The following is a 16,881-nucleotide window of genomic DNA, read 5'->3' on the forward strand; positions in this document are numbered from 1 at the left end:
GGCAGCGCCAGCTGCTCCCTTTGACCACTGCTGGCTTCCCAGCAGCAGCCCCCCCCCGCCCCCCCCCCCCCCCGCCCCACAGGGCCAGAGACTTACCAGCAAAGCCCTGTCTCCGTGTTTAACATTCATTCACAAGCGCCAGCGGGGAGTTCAACAGCTGCCCTCTGGAGGGAGGGGGGCCAGGACCCGGCGCTGCGCCCAGAGCGTAGCACCGAGGCAGCGCCAAGTTCAAAAGCTTCCAGTCCGCGGGGCGCTGCCCGGGGCAGAGGCCCCTCCCTCCAGGCCAGCACCCTGCGCTCCGCTGGCCTCCGGCCTCTCTCCTCCCCAGCGCGCACAGGGCGCCCACACATCAGAGACCCGGATCAGGGTCATTTCTCTCCCTTCTTCATCTGCGGCCCAAGGCCACCCCGCCCACCCCGCGTCGTGGGCCCTGAGCCCCCGTGGGGCGGGTTTGGGCGCCCTGGACTTCCCGGTCTTCCTCCGCCCCTCTGCTCTGCTTGCTCCCCGCCTTCCCCCCTGCGCTGCCCCCTCCCCCTGCGCGCTGTCACTGGCTGCACCTCCGAGGCCGCACAATAGAGGCTCCGCCCTCGCCCTGCAAGCGCTGGGCTGCCTCTGCGCCCAGCAGTCGGCGCGGTCTGCCTGTGCACCCCAGGCTCCCGGCCCCCGGCCCCGGACGACCCCAGGCTCTCCGCTGCTGGTGGTGCACGCACAGCCCGGACCCCTTCGTCCACCCCCCCCCCACCCCGGGGCCGCCGGGCCATCTCCTGCTTCCCTCTGTCCCGCTCCACCGGCGCGCAGTTCGGGCTGCTCACACCGGAGGGAGATGTCCGGGCAGTCCGGGGCGCGCCCGCCTGCCGCGCTCGGCTGCACCCGGCTGGAGAAGGCACTCTGAGCGCCCCTTTCCGACTCCAGGCGAGGGACCCTCTCGCCTCCGTCGCTCCCGACCCGGACCTTCGACGCTGCCGCCGGCAGCCAAGCCCCTTCTTGCCGCCCCCATGGCCAAGCCTCTGCTGCTGGTTCTGTGCCTGGCTCTGGGTGTGGCTCCAGGCTGCCCGTCCAGCGCGTCCCCCGCGGGAACCAGCGAGCCCCCCGCAGGAACCAGTGAGCCCCCTGTGGGAACCAGCGAACCCCCCGCGGGAACCAGCCAGCCCCCGCTCGCCCAGACCGTGGCTCCCACGGAGGCTGAGACCCTGCAGAATGAAGCGGACAACCAGGAGAACATCTTGTCTCAGGTACATCCCCAGCCACCTGCCTGCGCCCATGACGGTGTCTGCTCCTCACGGATCAGCATAGTTTCATGGGGAAGGGACACAGGTCTCTCCAGGTGATGGAATCAGGAGAAAGAAGGGAAAACCATGGAACCTCTCAGTGCGGGGCTGGGGACAGCAGGGCCACCTCTGGCCTGCGTGGCTGTTTGTCCGACCCGGAATGTGACCGAGATGGATGTTGGGCAGAGTTGGGTGGTGGGACCCAGGGGGGACATGTTTCACGGCAGGAGCGAGACACACGGGAGAAGATGGGGTGACTGTGGGCAGAACGGCCACAGGTGAGGCCCCCCCAATGCAGAGGGAGCTGACTGGGGCGCAGCGTGGAATCGCAGACCACCCAGGGCTGGCACGTCGGGTGGGAGGTGCGGGTGACAAGTGACAGCTGATAGCGACGGGCTTTGTAAAGTGTCCCTTTTCAAAAGACTTGCCTAGTTTTCTGACTCAATCCTCATGCCCCCGTCCCCCAGTCTGCAGCAAAGGACCACGACACTTGGGCCGGTTAGAGCTGAGGGGGGAGCAGAGCCAGGGTCCCAGCAGCTTTCCAGACCCATCCACCGTCAGGGATAGCTCTCCCCGGGCTGTTTATCTCGTGTTCCCCAGAGCCGGCGTGCTGATGCGCGGCGGGTGTCACCGTGACCTAAGCAGGGGGTGGCAGAGAAGGGGCCCCCGGGCGGGCAGCTGTCAGCACCTCTGCCAGCCTGGCACTGGTCTCCTGGGCCGTCCCTTGATGATGAAGCTTGTAGGGGTCCCACACCGCCCTGCCCTCGTGCTCACCCCTACATCGAAGAGCAGGTGCCTCACACTGGGGCTGTGCGGAGCGAGTTTTCCTGAACGCCCGGCCTCTGGAAGGCAGGGCCCCCACGGGGTCTCAGGTCCGCAGGTCCCGGAAGGACCTAGGCAGAGTCTCAGAGGGCCGCAGGCGGTGCACGGGCGGCCCTGCCGGGCCAGTCACCCCGAACCACCCCGCCTTGGTCCGCTGAGCCACTCGGTGTCTGACCACAGCCTTCAAACAGCTATCAGTGCTAGAAGAAACCCAGCCTTTGCAGGAAAAGCGTGGCCAGCCTTGCTCCCCAGCATCCCAGGAACGTTTCCACAGCAACAAGCTCATGACCTGCCAGCCGGGTCATGAGCTGCACGGAAGGGACCGGTCTCCGTGCCTGGAAAGGGAGCCTGGCTTTGGGGGCGCCGGGCCTGCTGGAGGGGAGCAGGAGGAGCCTGTGCCCCTGCGTGTGCCCGCCGGGGAGGCCTGCTGTGGAGGGTCCCGGCCCGGGCAGGCTGGTGGGGCCGGGCTCTGAGGAAATGGTTTGCATCGTGGAAGCGAAAGGGCTGCCAGTTTGCATTCCTCGCTCTGGCCTGGAGTTTGGGTTCAGAAACTGCTCTAGGAGCCAAATAAACCCATAAGCTGAGTAATCCTTGCTGACTTCTCCACCCAGTTCCCTTCCTCCACTGTAACCCATCTTTCGAGGCCCAGATCTAACACCACCTCCTCCAAGAAGCCTTCCTGGGGCCCGGATGGTGCACTGGGCCTGGGCTGAGCTCCCACTGAGCGGAGCACTCAGGGGGGCGTCTCTGCTTTGCTAGGACTGCTCCTTCCCTCCCTCTCGCACTGCAGTCCCTGAGCGCTGGCTCGGCCAGGCCCGGGTCCTCACCTCTGGGCACGCGGCGCTCAGTCAGCGAGGATGGTGAGGGCGACGGGAGGAAGCGGTCTTCAAGTCGGAGTGTCAGCGAGCCCTCTGTCCGTCCACCCGTCCCATCTCCGTTCCTCCATTCAGCCACGCCTGGCTCTGGCTTGGGCGAGGACTGTGGGAAGGACGGAGGGTTTTGATGCAAGGCTGCGGCCCCTGGAAATGTGCGGCTTCCAGGGGGGAGGCAGCCACAGGGGCGACCTCAGGGAGCTGCCACGTCAGCAGGTGGCGTTGCGGTGACTCCTCACGCCGCCATCAGACTGGCCTGAGGCCTCTGGCCACGCGAGCAGAGAGCCCTCTGCGGGGGCCTGTGTGAGCTCCCTGCCATCCTCCCGTCTGTCTGCCCGTCTGTCTAGTTGCTGGGAGACTATGACAAGGTCAAGGCCGTGTCTGAGGGCACCAACTGCCAGTGCAAGTGCGTGGTGAGGCCCATGGGCCAGGACGCCTGCCGGAGGGCGCACACGGGGGACTCCCGACAAGAGGACTTCTACACGGTGGAGACCATCACCTCCGGCCCCGCCTGCAAGTGCGCCTGCATCGCGCCGCCTTCCGCCCTCAACCCCTGCGAGGGGGACTTCAGGCTCCAGAAGCTTCGGGAGGCCGACAGCCGAGACCTGAAGGTGGGACCGGCTGGGGGCGATGCTGTGGGTGAGGGGTGCCCGAGGGGCCCTGGAGTTGAGAGGCCCAGGGGACGCGGGCCTTGGAGTAAGTGGACCTGCTTTACCTTTACCCAGACTGGTCACTTTCAGTCCCCACGAGCAGGGGAGGTGCCGAGAGCCCAGTGTGCTCGCCGACCCTCTGCAGCCTGGGAGGCAGGGCCTGGGGGCAGCTGCCAGGCCCTGCAGCCAAAAGAACTTGGCGTCCTTCCCGGGGACCGCTGCCACGGCGAACGGTCACCAACACGCCCCCTGAAGAGGCAAGGGACACACACCCAGACATCAGTGTGAGCACTGGGTAACACTGGGGACGCCGGGGTCTGGCTGTGACCCTGCGGTACTGGTCCCCTGGGGCAAAGAGGCTCCGGCCTGCCTGGAGCGGCCTGTGGGCCTCCGGGGCCTCAGCTGGTCCCTGCTGTCCCCCTTCCCTGGTAGCGTGGACAGTGGGAGGAGCCGAGTTTGGGAGTCAGACAGACGGGTTCAGAGGGTCACTCTGCCACCACTTGCATCATCTTACTCGATATTTACTTGTCTGGCCTGAATCCCCCCGAAAGGAAAGTAGGAACAATAACACCGTCCTTGTGAGGGTGAGCTCAGAGCCGAGGACGACCATCAGCTTTGTCGCTGGTACCACGCACACGCGTAGCATTTAACGAATGACCGTAGGATGTGCCACTGGGCTGGCGCCTGGCGCTCGCTTGTCACTGGTGGTCATTGGTGCCCCTTTCAGCAGAGTGCTGTTGCCCCGGACAGCGAGGGTCCCGGGATTCGGCCCCAGCCCTCGGAGCTGCGGTTCTGCCCCAAAACTATGTTCTGACCCAAAGGCCTAGGCCCAGGTCTAGGCCAGGATTCTGGGGGCTGCTGGGACAGGCGGGCAGAGCCAGACCCCATCGCAGTGCCTGAGGACCAGGTGCCCTCCGAGACCTTGCCCAGGGCACAGATGCCTCTGTCTGTGGGGAGGAAGGGGACCCCCCCCCCAGTCACAGGCGTGTCGCACACGGGTTCTCCCGCTAATGGCGAGGCTGGGCGCTGGGTGGAGACTCACTAGGAGGAATAAACTTGTCCTCGTGGGGCCCTTCCATCGGCTGACCCAAGACTCCAGCACACGGACACGCCCATGCGTTTGCGTTCGCCCACGTGGCTGCCCAACCAACGCCAGCTTCTGAGGACCACCTCTCAGGTCCCGGCAGGGCCCCCCTGCAGCCCTGCCCTGGGGCTGACGAGCCCCGTCCTTGTCCCGCAGCTGGCCACCATCCTCGACATGCTGGAAGGGGCTTTCTATGGCCTGGACCTCCTGAAGCTGCATTCGGTCACCACCAAGCTGGTGGGGCGAGTGGACAAACTGGAGGAGGTAAGGAGGGCCCTGGGTCTCCCTGACTGAGCTCCTGGCTGAGCTCCAACGTGTATCGAACTTCCATCGTGTTTTTGCGGAAGGCGCAAACCCTGACCAGACGTAGTAAGCCACTCCCATCTTTGGAGAGAAAAAATGTCCATCAAACACGCATCCAAAATTACGCCAAGTTGTTGGTGAAATATCATATAAAGACCTCCCTTTCACACAGAAGAACCACACTGCCGCTGTGGCTGTAGTTAAGGCCGGGCCCCCCCAGTGTGGACCGTGATCACAGAGGCCTGGGGCTTCTCCGGGGCACCCTGGGGCCAAGTCGCCCTGCTTCCCGGGTGTCAGCCTGCATCTGTCCTGCTCTGGATGCCCAACAGCTGTCTGCTTGGGAGCCACTGACTGTGGCAGCTGGCGGCCCCACCCCCATGCTGGCTGCCCATGTCTGTCAGCTGGGGTCAAAGGCACTGGGCCGCGTCCCGGCTACCCTCACAGTCTCAGTACCAGCTGTTTCAGGGGCTGGAGGCAGCTGTCCCTGGCCACCTGGTCACTGTTGTGTCCTGGAGGGCTCAGGCTGAGCTGCAGGGAACTCCAGCCCCCCAACTGGGGCCCAGCGACCCCCACACTTGCTCACGTCATTCCCACAACAAGGAAGCCTGTTCCCGGTGCCCAGCCTGTGCTCTTCAGCCAGGCCCTGAGCACATCCATCCGCCTGCTGTGGGTCAGGCAGCTGCCGGCTGTGGGGCCGCACCCGCTGCGCAGTTGGGGCCCTGCTCCGCCCAGCTGCCGTCTAGCGAGCTCTCCTCCAGGTGTGTGGGTGTCTCTACAGCACACGGCTTGGGTCCCCACCCTCCTCCCTGCCCCTTTCCACCGGCTTCTCTGCAGCCGAGATCCAGGGCCTCTCCCACTCCACCTCACCCCCAGGTGCCAAGCTGCACATGAAGCCCCCGCTGTTGTCGGTCCCAGGCCTGGGGAGGGAGGGGGTAGCATCCTTCCTGCCCTGCCACTCGCCCCTGTGGTGCCCGTGCTGTGGGCGTCTCGCCTGGTGCCCAGGGCAGCTCCTCCCCCCACGCCCACCCCTGCTCCGCTGCACAAACAGGACGTCCGAGAGCTGCCCGAGCTCAGCACCCCGGTCACCTTTCCCAGGTCCAACGCTTTCAGCTTAGTCTCAGCCAGGCACGCACACACCTGTCCAACAGCTGGACAAGGTGCAGACAGTCTGCCCAGGGACAGCTTCCCCCACGTCCTCTGGCCCGGCCCATCCCCCGCCCGCAGGCCCAGTGGCGCTGGCTCCTTCGAGCTGCGCTCTGACTGACCGCTGCCCTGTGCGCGCTGGGCCCCGCGTCCACCCACATCCACTTCCCCCTGCCCGGTGGCTCTGCCCAGTTCTCACACTTCCTCCTCTCCGCTGTCTGTGAGTGTGCGCACCGGCCCTGCCCATCCAGCAGTGCGGCGGCTCCCGGCAGGGCCCCCGTGCCCGGTGCTGCCCCTCCAGCTCATGGCACCTGGCAATGCACGTGCTCCGGCCCCAGGAGAGACCCCCAGGTCTCCTGCTGCCAGCCCGTCTGCTCTCCTCTGCCTTCTGCGCCACTCTGCCCAGGGATCCCCCACGCGGCCCACCGGCCCAGCCGCACACCCCGCACGTGTCAGGGCCACAGCCCCCTGCCAGGGTGGGATCTAGAGCGCCCCATGTGGGGGCGTCCCCTGTGCCCCTGAGAAGCGCCCCCCACGGGCCCTTGGTGTGAGGCCACTGCCCAGGGAGCAGACCAGGATGGCGGCAGCTGGGGGCGGCCGATGGGGTGATGTCACCGCCAGCCGGGCGTTCATTCCGGACGCCGGCCCTGGGCTCTGAGGGCCGGGCTGCCTCCAGCCCCGTGCTGTGCAAACCCAGAGGTGGGCATGTCACTGTCCCGCCGTGGGAACCAAAGACTATAAATCGGTGACGAGGGGCCTCTGGGGGTGTAGCAACGCCAAGGAATCTGAGCTGCTCAGGAATCGGTGGACCTTGTCTGGGCACCAAGGTCACTTATGGCCAAACCCCCGGTCCCCAGCGTGGAGTCCTGGGCCGTGCTGGCAGCGGAGGTGGACACCCCTCAGTCCCCGCCCCCAACACCCGCGTCACTGCCCTGACTCACTCCCAGCACTTGTCACATGCATGGACACCCGGCGTGGTTTACCTCCCGGGTCTTGAGCCCTTGTCCTCATTGAGGGTCGTCGCTAAGCGGGGTCCTCCTGCGTCCCGCCCCTTACCTGAAAGCGTCATCGATGAAGTTACACATCCAACCTGACCCCACGGTGCTTCCGCCGGCGCAGGATGCGTGAGTCACAGAGACCGCGGCCCAGAACCGCAGGGACCCACCGGAACCCTGAACGCGCCCTGCTCCTCTGAACCGCGGGCTCCCCTTCCCGTCCTTCCCAGCAGCAGCCGTGCCCGCCGCTCCCGCATTCGGGCACAGACCCTCCCGTGTGCAGGTCACCTGCCCGAGGGGGCAGCCGGCTCGGAACCCGGTGGGCGGGGCCTGATCCGGGGTGGGCGGGGCCTGCGCTGCTGCCTCCCTGGCCAGCACCCCTGGTGACAGGTGACACCTGCGGTGGCCCTTGCACCGCTCATGCCGCGCCCTCGTGTGAAAACTCACAGCCACTGAGTGCGCCCACCCCCATGAGCTCGTTTGCACCTCGCAGCCCCCACGGGGAGGTGCGCGTGTCCCCACCTCGCCCGGCACAGGTCCAGCAGCGGCGGCGTTGGGGTGGGAACTGGAACGTTCCCTCCTGAGTCCAGGCTCCCAACCACTGCACGTGGCCGCCCACACACCTGCCCGCATGGCCGCTCGCACCCTGGGCCGACTTCTCCGGCTTTGTTGGCTTGGCTGTGCCCCACGCAGCACACGGAGCCCTTCTGCTGCAACGGAGGGTGCAGCCAGTTTCCACAGAATCCTTGGGCTCCTCCCCGCAGCTCTGTCGGGGCCCCGGAGCCGCTGTGTCCAGGTGTCACTGTCACCTGGGCTCGGGGGTTCAGGCTCCTTCATCTGTCCAGGAGACATGGGAGCCAATCCACCCTGTGCTTCACCTGCTTGCTGCCCGCACACCCTCCTGAGCCCCGCGTCTGAGAGCTCAGATGCCCGCAGCAACCTCAGAGCGGGGTCAGAGGGGGACAGTGCGGACCTCAGTGCCGGGAGCGTCGCCGAGCCCAGAGGAGGAAGGGCGTCCTCGATCCGGACCACTGCCCTGCTGCCCAGGCCCTCTGGGGCCTCCCAGATGCCGCCCACAGTGCCTGGGACCTGGGACCCGAGAGCCAGGACCTGGGGCCTGGGTCAGGTCCTCGGCCCAGGGCTGGACACACTCTGGGGTCCCAGTGGCCTCCCGGCTGGTGTCTCAGCCTGTCTGGTGCGTCTCTGAGCCAAAGATGTCAGCCAGCTGCCTCCTGCTTGTCTTCAGGGCACATTAACGAATCGTTTTAAATGTTTTCCCAGGAAGTTTCTAAAAACCTCACCAAGGAAAACGAGCAAATCAAAGAGGATGTGGAAGGAATTCGAGCTGAGATGAGCAAGCGAGGCAAGGAGAACTGCTCCCAAAACGCAGGACACAGCCTCCCAGACGTCCGCTCGGCCCTGCAGAGGGACGCGGCGGCTGCCTACACACACCCCGAGGTACAGCCCCAACCCCGGCGTGAGCCCCCACACGTGCCCCAGCTGTCGGGCTGGATGCCTCTGCAGGCCTAGGCCGGGGGGTGGGGGGTGGGCGCTGCCCCACTTCACTCAACACGGAGGCCCAGGGAGGTTCGGTGAGCCAGGTTGTGGTCGTCCCTGCTCGGTCAGGAAGCAGTGGCGGGGGTCTCAGACCTCTGTCTCTGTCCACTCTGCTGCGCCCCCGGCACGACGTCACCCACGCATGACTGTGATTTGAGTGACACCCAAAGACCCATTTGCTTCAAAGTGCCTCCCTGTTTGCTGCCCGTTGGTTTTGGCTCCAGTGACTAAGTTGTGCCCACATGCAGGTGGTTAAATGTCACCGTTTCGGTGTGAGGTTGTCCCCTAAGTGGATGCCGAAGAACAGGTGTGCATTGGGAGCTAACCCGAGAGAGTGGAGGCGGGGCCTGGGAAGGAGCAGGGATTCCTTCGGTGCAGGTCAGCGTGGGAGGGGTTCCCAGCCCCTAGGGAGCAGCCGGGACGGCCGCCTACTGACTTCCCCAGGGCCACCGTTCGGGGGCAGACGGCAGAGTGTGATGGCAGGTGTGCCATGGAGGGGTCATGTGGGGCCGGGGGCTGCCACCACGAGGGAAGGGCTGGGTGGCTCACACGCTGGGTCAGGCAGGAAGTCAGCCTGGCCTGTGGGCCCGGCCGTCCCGGGAGCTCCTCAAGGGGTGCCGGGAGGGCAGCGCCGCGGTTCTGGGAGTCGGGCACGTGAGCTCCGAGGGCAGGGCGGCAGGCAGATCGGCCCCGAAGAGAGCGGGGACCCTGCCCAGTGTGTGACTCAGGGCAAGGCCGGTTCCAAACCAGAGAATAAGTACAAGGCAGGCCTCGAGCTTGCTGGCTTGGCCTGTGATGACTACTTTGATGCTTTCTGGAAATATCATATTCCGCCAGAAATCACATTCACTCCCATCTCGGGGAGTCCCGGGCGTGCTGGCTCTGTGCTAAGTCTGCTGGGCGGCCCTGGGCAGGGCTGAGCTTGGGAACCTCAGAGCCCAGGCCCTCCAGGCCGGAAGGGAACCGGCCGCACCATCTTGGCCGGGCCAGCAACCTCCGCCCACCGGCTGCCCAGGGTCCCCGGCGGCTGGGCTGAGAATCGCCGTTGCCCCGATGACACATTGTGTGGTGCATTCAGGAACCCGCTCAGATTTCCTGAGGGCAGACAGCAAACCAAATCAAACACAGACTTTTCTCCTAGCTCAGCAAAGCCCTGTCCCCTCAGAGGTCCCCAGCCGTCACCCAGCTGAGGTCAGCGCAGTCTGCCCAAGCCGGGAGGTAGGGACAGAGGCAGGGCCCAGAGGGAGGAGGGGGCCCAAGCTGGACCCGGCCTCTCTCTCTGTCTCAGCCGTCTCTCCAGCGAGCCCGAGCTGCTGGACGAAGTGGAGGTCTGGGCTCAGCTGTTGCGCTCAGGGTTCTTGTGGGTGATGTCATGGTTTCTCAGAGTGGGGGTGACAACGCAGGGGGCCTCTCTCCAAGAAGGTCTCTGCCTGGAGGGCTGGCGATGGCTCTGGGTGTGGGCGGGAGAGGGGACAGCTGGACGCCAGGAGTTGAAGTCAGGCGACCGAGCCTTGGATTCACAGAGGGGGGTCAGAGCTCGGCGGGGCTGCTGCCGCCAGGCACTGGGGAAAGTCCACGCTCCCTGGCCGAGCCTGTCCGAGGTCTTGCTCCATCCCCCTGGCTCCGAGGGGGAGCCGCCGCCCCACCCGCCCCTGAGAGCCCAGCATTAGAGGCAGCCCCTGGGGTTTGCCATGAGGAAATGACAGCCCGCTTCGGCAATGCAGGGGGACGCCCGGGCGGCAATTAGAGGGCCCGCGGCGTCTGAGTCAAGGGCTGGGGCCTTGTTCGCCTCTCAGGCTGCTCTGTCCAGTGGGAACCCAGGGGTCCCCGGGCCCTCCAGGGCCCAGGGGTGTGGACGAGGTCCTGGGGGGCCGTGGGCCCTGTGGCTTCACGCACCCAGGAGCATAGGCCCTGAGGGCAGGCACCCCACAGAGAAGCTGTGTGACCGCAGGTGCCCCTCTCAGCCACTGGACTGGCCATGGCTGGAGGGCCCAAGACGCGGAGCCCTCTGTCCTCCTCTGAAAAACAGGGACAATGGCACCGGCCTGCCCCGGTGCGGGAGGGGCAAACACTGATGGAAAGGGGTGTGTCTGACCTTAATCGGTGCTTGCTAAAGGGGAAGTGTCGGGGGGTAGGAGCGGGGCGGGGCCCGTTGCCGGGGCACAGGTCGTCAGGTCCCTGACTCCAGTACTCACCCACCACTGCACCCAGGAGCCAGGGCCGCCTGTCGGTCACTCCCGTCCCGGGCAGCCCAGTGAGGCCTGGGTACGGCAGGGAGGAGGACCCCATGTTTTGTCCAGGCCCGATTTTAAAGGTCCCCCCAAGGGCCTGATTTGCTCCTTCCTATGCAGGGTGAGGAGCTGGCCATGGGGGTGGGGTGCGTCCCTGCCACCTGACTGTGACCCCCAGGGGCCTGCCCTGCTCCCCAGGGCTCTGGGCATGTGGGGACAGGGTTGTTTCTGAGCGGCTCTGCTCTCCAGGTGGACTTCAGTGCGGTCTGCAGTGACGGGGTCTCAGGGAGCGCCAGCTCCTCCTGGTGGGAGGGGCCTGTCGTGGCTTCCGTGGCTCAGGGCTGGGCTGGGCCACACCCCTGAGGTCCCACACCTCCTGACGGGCCACTGCCCTGGGGAGGCAAGCCCTGGGTGGCCTTGAGGCTGAGCACAGCACCTCCCAGACGCCGCTCAGTCCCTAGTCTGCCTGTAAGCGGGAACGATGAGACCAGCTCCTTCCTGTGGACGCCTCGTTGGGAGCTGCCAGGAGGGTAAATCGGTCACGCGTGTGAAGCAACGGGACCTGCCTGGCTCCGAGATGCGCCCACAGGGCGGGCCCCGGACATGGGCGAGGCCTGGGCTCCGGCACAGCCCCACACCGCCACCTGACCCTCTCGTGTCCCCTCGGAGGAGGCGTTCCTGCAGGAGGCCACCGTGTCCCAGCATGTCAACTCCGTCGAGCTCCCGCGGACGCGGCCACTGGCTCCACCGGAGCTGCACAGGCCACAGCGGCCTCTCCACAGGCAGGTGCACCTGCGGGGCCGGCCGGCCTCCAAGCCCACCATCATCCGGGGCATCACCTACTACAAGGCCAAGGACCCCGAGGACGAGAACGACATCGAGGAGCAGCGTGAGTTGGGGTCTACAGGGCCCCTGGAGGCCATGCCGCCAGGGTGGCCGTCTGTCACCCCACAAATCCCCGCAGTCAGTCCCCCATGTTCTCGCTGGGCCCTGGGCCAGTCACCTGACACCCCTGGGCTGGCAGAATCAGAGGCTGGGAAGGGGCAACTCCCTCAGCTCTCGCCCCGCCCAGGCCCTCCCTCCGCCCTCTGCCTGTTCCCGGCAGAGGCTGGCTGGCCCGAGTCCCTCGTTCCCCGACCTCTGCCCTCCCATCCCAGCAGGGCCCAGCCCCGGCTCCGCTTACCTGGCCGCTGCCCAAATCATTTTGCCCATTTTTAACTGTGCTTGTTGTCTTTTTAATCACTGACTGAGTACCCTCTCAGTCACACAACTGACTTTCTCCCAGGACAGTCCTCCCGGTGGCCCATGTCCCCGGGGTGAAGCCCGTCTGGGCCCTCCTCCCACTTTCCCCGGGGTCCCCTCAGGGCTCTATCCCCAAGTCAGGGCGTCCTTTGGGGGACGGAATTCTCTCACTGCCCCGCCCAAGCTGCCCGCCCTTGGCTGATGGCCGTCCTCTCCCACCCCTCTCCCCCAGAGGACGAGCTCTTCAGCGGGGATGGCGGCGTGGACCTGCTGATTGAGGACCAGCTGCTGAGACATGACCACCTGCTCGCCAGTGTGCCCCGCAGGGCAGCTGCCACCCGGCACAGCGTGGCCATGGCCACTGGCATGGGCACCGAGGCCACAGCCCTGTCCTCCGCACGGCCACATGTCTCCCCATCGGCGCCTGGCGTCCTGGACCCCACTGTCTCTGCTGTGGCTGAGCCGACCTCCACGCCCACGTTGGCCACGCCCATGGCTTCGGATCCCCCGGGGGAGGCGGGCCTTGCACCTTCCACTCAGGCCTCACCCACCACGGTGGCCCACACAGCCACCCAGCCATCTCCGACCCCAGCTGCTCCACCTGTGGCTCCTGGGGATACGTTTCTGGGGACCACACACTTGGCCCTCGTGCCCCCCACCACGGTCAGGACAGATTCGCTGGAGAAGGAGGCCCTCACTGCCGGGCCAGGCACGGCCCTTGCCAGCCCCACCCCGAACCCAGAGGAGGCAGACGACATCCGGAATGTCATAGGTGAGTCCTCGCCACCTAGCCCTGGTCAGCTCAGGTTAACAGCCGGGCCTGGAAACAGGTTGGAGCCAGGTGGTCTGGCTCCTTCCTTGGGAAGGGCCAGCACTTTCGTGACGTCTTTGACAGCGACTGGCTTTGGCACCCGGGGCTGAGGTGTCCAAAGGGCACGACCTTCCCGAAGTGTGTGGGGACCCACAGGGCTCTCTGGGCCGGGCTCGGTGCTGTCGGCACGCGTGGGTCCCAGGTGAAGTGAGCGATGTGCCAAGGGCACTTCCTTGCTGCTGTCTGGTTTCCACCTGGCCCTGCGGGCAAGGCCGACTGGGTGATGGTCCCCCAGTAATGGCGGGTGGGCGGGGGCACAGCCCACAGGGTGGTCTCAGGTCCTGGGCCTGCAGGAGCGAAGCTAGGGGCTGAGGTCCCAGGGGGCCGTGTCTGGGGGTCGAGACGTCGGAGGCAGCCTGAGGGAAGCACGGTAGTGGCAGTTGGGGGGGGTGGGGAGGCTGCCGAGAACAGCGGCAGGAGTGAGGCTGAGACTCGTGGGGGTCGTGCCACTTGGGGCCGAGCCTGCCGGGGTGTGAGTGGCTGGCCAAGGCTTGGAGGGGGCTTTCTGCCATCATCCCAACCTCCCCTCCCCCCTCAGGAAGGTGCAAGGACACCCTGTCCACAATCACGGGGCCCACCACCCAGAACACCTACGGGAGGAACGAAGGGGCCTGGATGAAGGACCCCCTGGCCAGCGACGAGCGGATCTACGTGACCAATTACTACTATGGCAACACTCTGGTGGAGTTCCGGAACCTGGAGAGCTTCAAGCAGGGTGCGCACCAGGGCCCTGTGGGCTCACCCTCCCCTCTGTCCTCTGCCACCGCCCGGCCAGCGCTGGGTGGGGCTGGGGACGAGAAGGATGGCACCCTGACGGGGAGGGACCTTCAGGGAGCAAGCATCTCCACCACACTCCCTGGCGTCCTTCACTCTCAGCTCTGACCTCCTTCCCGCCCCAGGACGAGGGGTGGCCTGGAGCCCGGACCTCCTTTCCTGTGGCTCTGACAGCGGGCCACCTGCTCACGAGGGGTGGCATCTGCGTCCGTCAGACAGCGCCCTGAAGCGAGGGGCTCCGGTTGTTCCTGTGGGCAGATGAGGGAGCTGGGGCCTGCGGGGGTTGAGCGATTTGCTATAAAAAGTAGAAGGTGGGGGCGGGCAGGACACACCTGGGTGCAGACCCCTCCCGCGTCCCACCGCCCTCCGGCCGCCCACCCGGCTGAGCCCGCCCTGTCCTCCGCAGGCCGCTGGAGCAACTCCTACAAGCTGCCCTACAGCTGGGTGGGCACGGGCCACGTGGTGTACGGCGGCGCCTTCTACTACAGCCGGGCCTTCACCCGCAACCTCATCAAGTACGACCTGCGCCGCCGCTTCGTGGCCGCCTGGGCCATGCTGCACGACGTGGCCTACGAGGAGGCTACTCCCTGGAGCTGGCAGGGCCACTCGGACGTGGACTTCGCCGTGGACGAGAACGGCCTGTGGCTCATCTACCCGGCCCTGGACGACGAGGGCTTCGGCCAGGAGGTGATCCTGCTGAGCAAGCTCAACGCAGCCGACCTGAGCACGCGGAAGGAGACCACGTGGCGCACGGGGCTGCGCCGCCACCTGTACGGCAACTGCTTCGTCATCTGCGGGGTGCTCTACGCCGTGGACAGCCACGACCAGCGCAACGCCAACATCTCCTACGCCTTCGACACCCACACCAACACGCAGATCGTGCCGCGGCTGCTGTTCGAGAACGAGTACTCCTACACCACGCAGGTGGACTACAACCCCAAGGACCGGCTGCTCTACGCCTGGGACAACGGCCACCAGGTCACCTACCGCGTCATCTTCGCCTACTGACCGCAGCCTGCGCGGACGTGCTGGGGCCACTGCACCTGGAGTGTGCGCACATGCGTGGTGTGTGTGTGCGCGCGCGCGCGTGGGCATGCATGGGTGTGAGCGTGCGTGTGTGGATGGGTGCTTTTCAAAAAATATATATTATTTTGTGTAATGTAAAGTGACGACTTGGGTCTATTTTTTTATATGGGTTGTAGATCGACCCAAACGTGTGTGTGCTGGTCTCATCCTCCAAGGTTTATATTTTTGTGCAAACGGCTCCTCCTCTGACCAGTGACCACCTGCCTTCCAGCCTCCGCCCGCCCACTCCCAGGTCCCTCCGCGTCCACAACAGGAGTGAAGACGGCGGGAGGAAGCACTAAGGGGAGGGGAAATGTACTGGAGAAGTTCTAAAAACCCAGAAAATGCTTTTTTAATAAAGAGGAATTAAAAATGAGCCCCCCAACACATTTCTGCTTCGTGCTGATGTCTGTCCAGGGCTGGGCCCCTCACTGGGCAGAGATACCCAAGTCAGGGACCCTGCTCCTCCCTCCCTCCCTCTCCTCCTGTGGCCTGGGACACGGGGCTGACGAAATGCAAGGCAGGGTGACATGACCCGGTCCCTGTGCCTCAATTGTCAGTCTGTCCCCACGGCCCCTGGACATTCTCGCCCAGCCAGGCTCTCCACCCCACCCCCAGTCCCAGGGGGCCACAGTCCCCCAGCACACAGGCGGGGCACAGAACTGACTCCTGAGGCCATGGGAAGACAAGTACATTTCGTCACCACTGTCCCCACGGCCCCACCCCCATGCGTCCTGCGGGCCCTCTGCGGCAGAGGGACTTGAGACAGGAAGCGGTTGTCCACAGTTCAGCCTGTACGTGACTCTGTAACAAATCGGATCTCTCTCTTCGTGCCCGCTTGGGAAAGTGGGGATCCACCCATGCCCCCCACCTGTGTGTGTGTCCTGGCCTCTCCCGGTCCTGTTCTCCTCCCAAACTCATCATCCCGCACCCTGGTTCCTGGTTTCTGTCCCTTTTCCTGGCTCAGGCAGAATGTGCAAGAGCCGACGGCCTGGGGCGCTTCAGGAGTGGGCTGCGGGAGGCCGGTCCCTCCGCACCGAGTTTCCCTCGGGAAGGACGCTGCAGCGCAGTACCCCGGAGCTCCCTGCCGTGGAACCTTCCCCAGAGAGCAGTATCAGGCTTCCCTGGGCAGCGACCTGCCCTGCGGTGAAGCGTGGCTGTGCGCGCGAGACAGAGGCTGCTGTGGGGAGGACACGGGAGGCTGGCCGGGCGCCTGGGGCAGGGCCTGGGGGTTGTTTTCCGGGTGACCTCAGCTGAGCTCTGGCTGGCGGGCAGGCCTGGCCAGGGGCACCAGGGGAGTCTGGCTGTGCCTGGGAATTCGAGCGCAGCCAGCAGCCACAGGGCCGGGACGGCGGAAAGCTGGTGAGCTTCCCGGAGGCACAGAGCTCGGGCTCAGAGGCCAGGCTGGGGCTGGAGGGGCGGGAGGCCTGCCCACTGCCCTCAGAAGCCCAGCTCCACCCTCAGGCCTCCCGGAGGAGCCCCATCAATGCCACCAAGGGGCTGCTGTGCGCGTGGGGGCCAGGACAGCAGACCCAGGGCCCATCCACCATCTTCACCCCTGGAGGCTCTCAGAGAGCTGTCGCTCTGCCCCTCTCTGTCCCTCGTCCTGTGTGGCCCAGCTTGGTGGCCCCGGTGCCCCCATGGGCTCTTGGAGTTCAAGTCCCCGTGTCCCCCACAGGCTGGCCGGTCCGACTGAGTGGCTGAGGTGTGTGCCCCAGGGGAGCTCTGCAGGAGGAGCCACGCGAGTCCAAGGAACCACCCAGGTGCTCCAGCCAATCCTAGCAAAGCGGTGCTTTGAGACGCAGAACATCCCCGGGCACCAGGGGCCTGTACGGGGCCTTCCCCAGCCACCACCCGACTGAATTCTCCCTCAAAGCCCTCACCCCAAGGCCACTGCAGGAAGGATTACCCAGCCCACCAGAGTGCCCGTCCCTCCCACCTCCCCTGTGCCTGAGCACCCCGTCCCCCTGGCTGCCCCCAAGTCGCTTCTGCTGCACATTTCCT

General features: G+C 65.9%; 1 protein-coding gene across 2 annotated transcripts; it reads left to right on the forward strand.

Moving 5' to 3' along the window:
* The first annotated feature begins 611 nt into the window (after positions 1-611).
* Positions 612-15,501, forward strand: OLFML2B (olfactomedin like 2B). 2 transcript variants are annotated; one of them, XM_024552048.3, is made up of 8 exons: positions 612-1,232; positions 3,310-3,573; positions 4,853-4,960; positions 8,419-8,595; positions 11,595-11,814; positions 12,400-12,939; positions 13,577-13,753; positions 14,219-15,501. In XM_024552048.3, exons 1-8 carry the CDS (start codon positions 996-998, stop codon positions 14,818-14,820), a joined length of 2,325 nt encoding a protein of 774 aa, XP_024407816.2. In that variant the 5' UTR covers positions 612-995; the 3' UTR covers positions 14,821-15,501. The 2 variants fall into 2 exon arrangements, with proteins under 2 accessions (XP_024407816.2, XP_045046098.2); XM_045190163.2 differs by having other exon boundaries at positions 11,598-11,814.
* Positions 15,502-16,881: the final 1,380 nt, after the last annotated feature.

This window comes from Desmodus rotundus, chromosome 12, assembly GCF_022682495.2.
Source record: "Desmodus rotundus isolate HL8 chromosome 12, HLdesRot8A.1, whole genome shotgun sequence".
NCBI classification, from domain to species: Eukaryota; Metazoa; Chordata; class Mammalia; order Chiroptera; family Phyllostomidae; genus Desmodus; species Desmodus rotundus.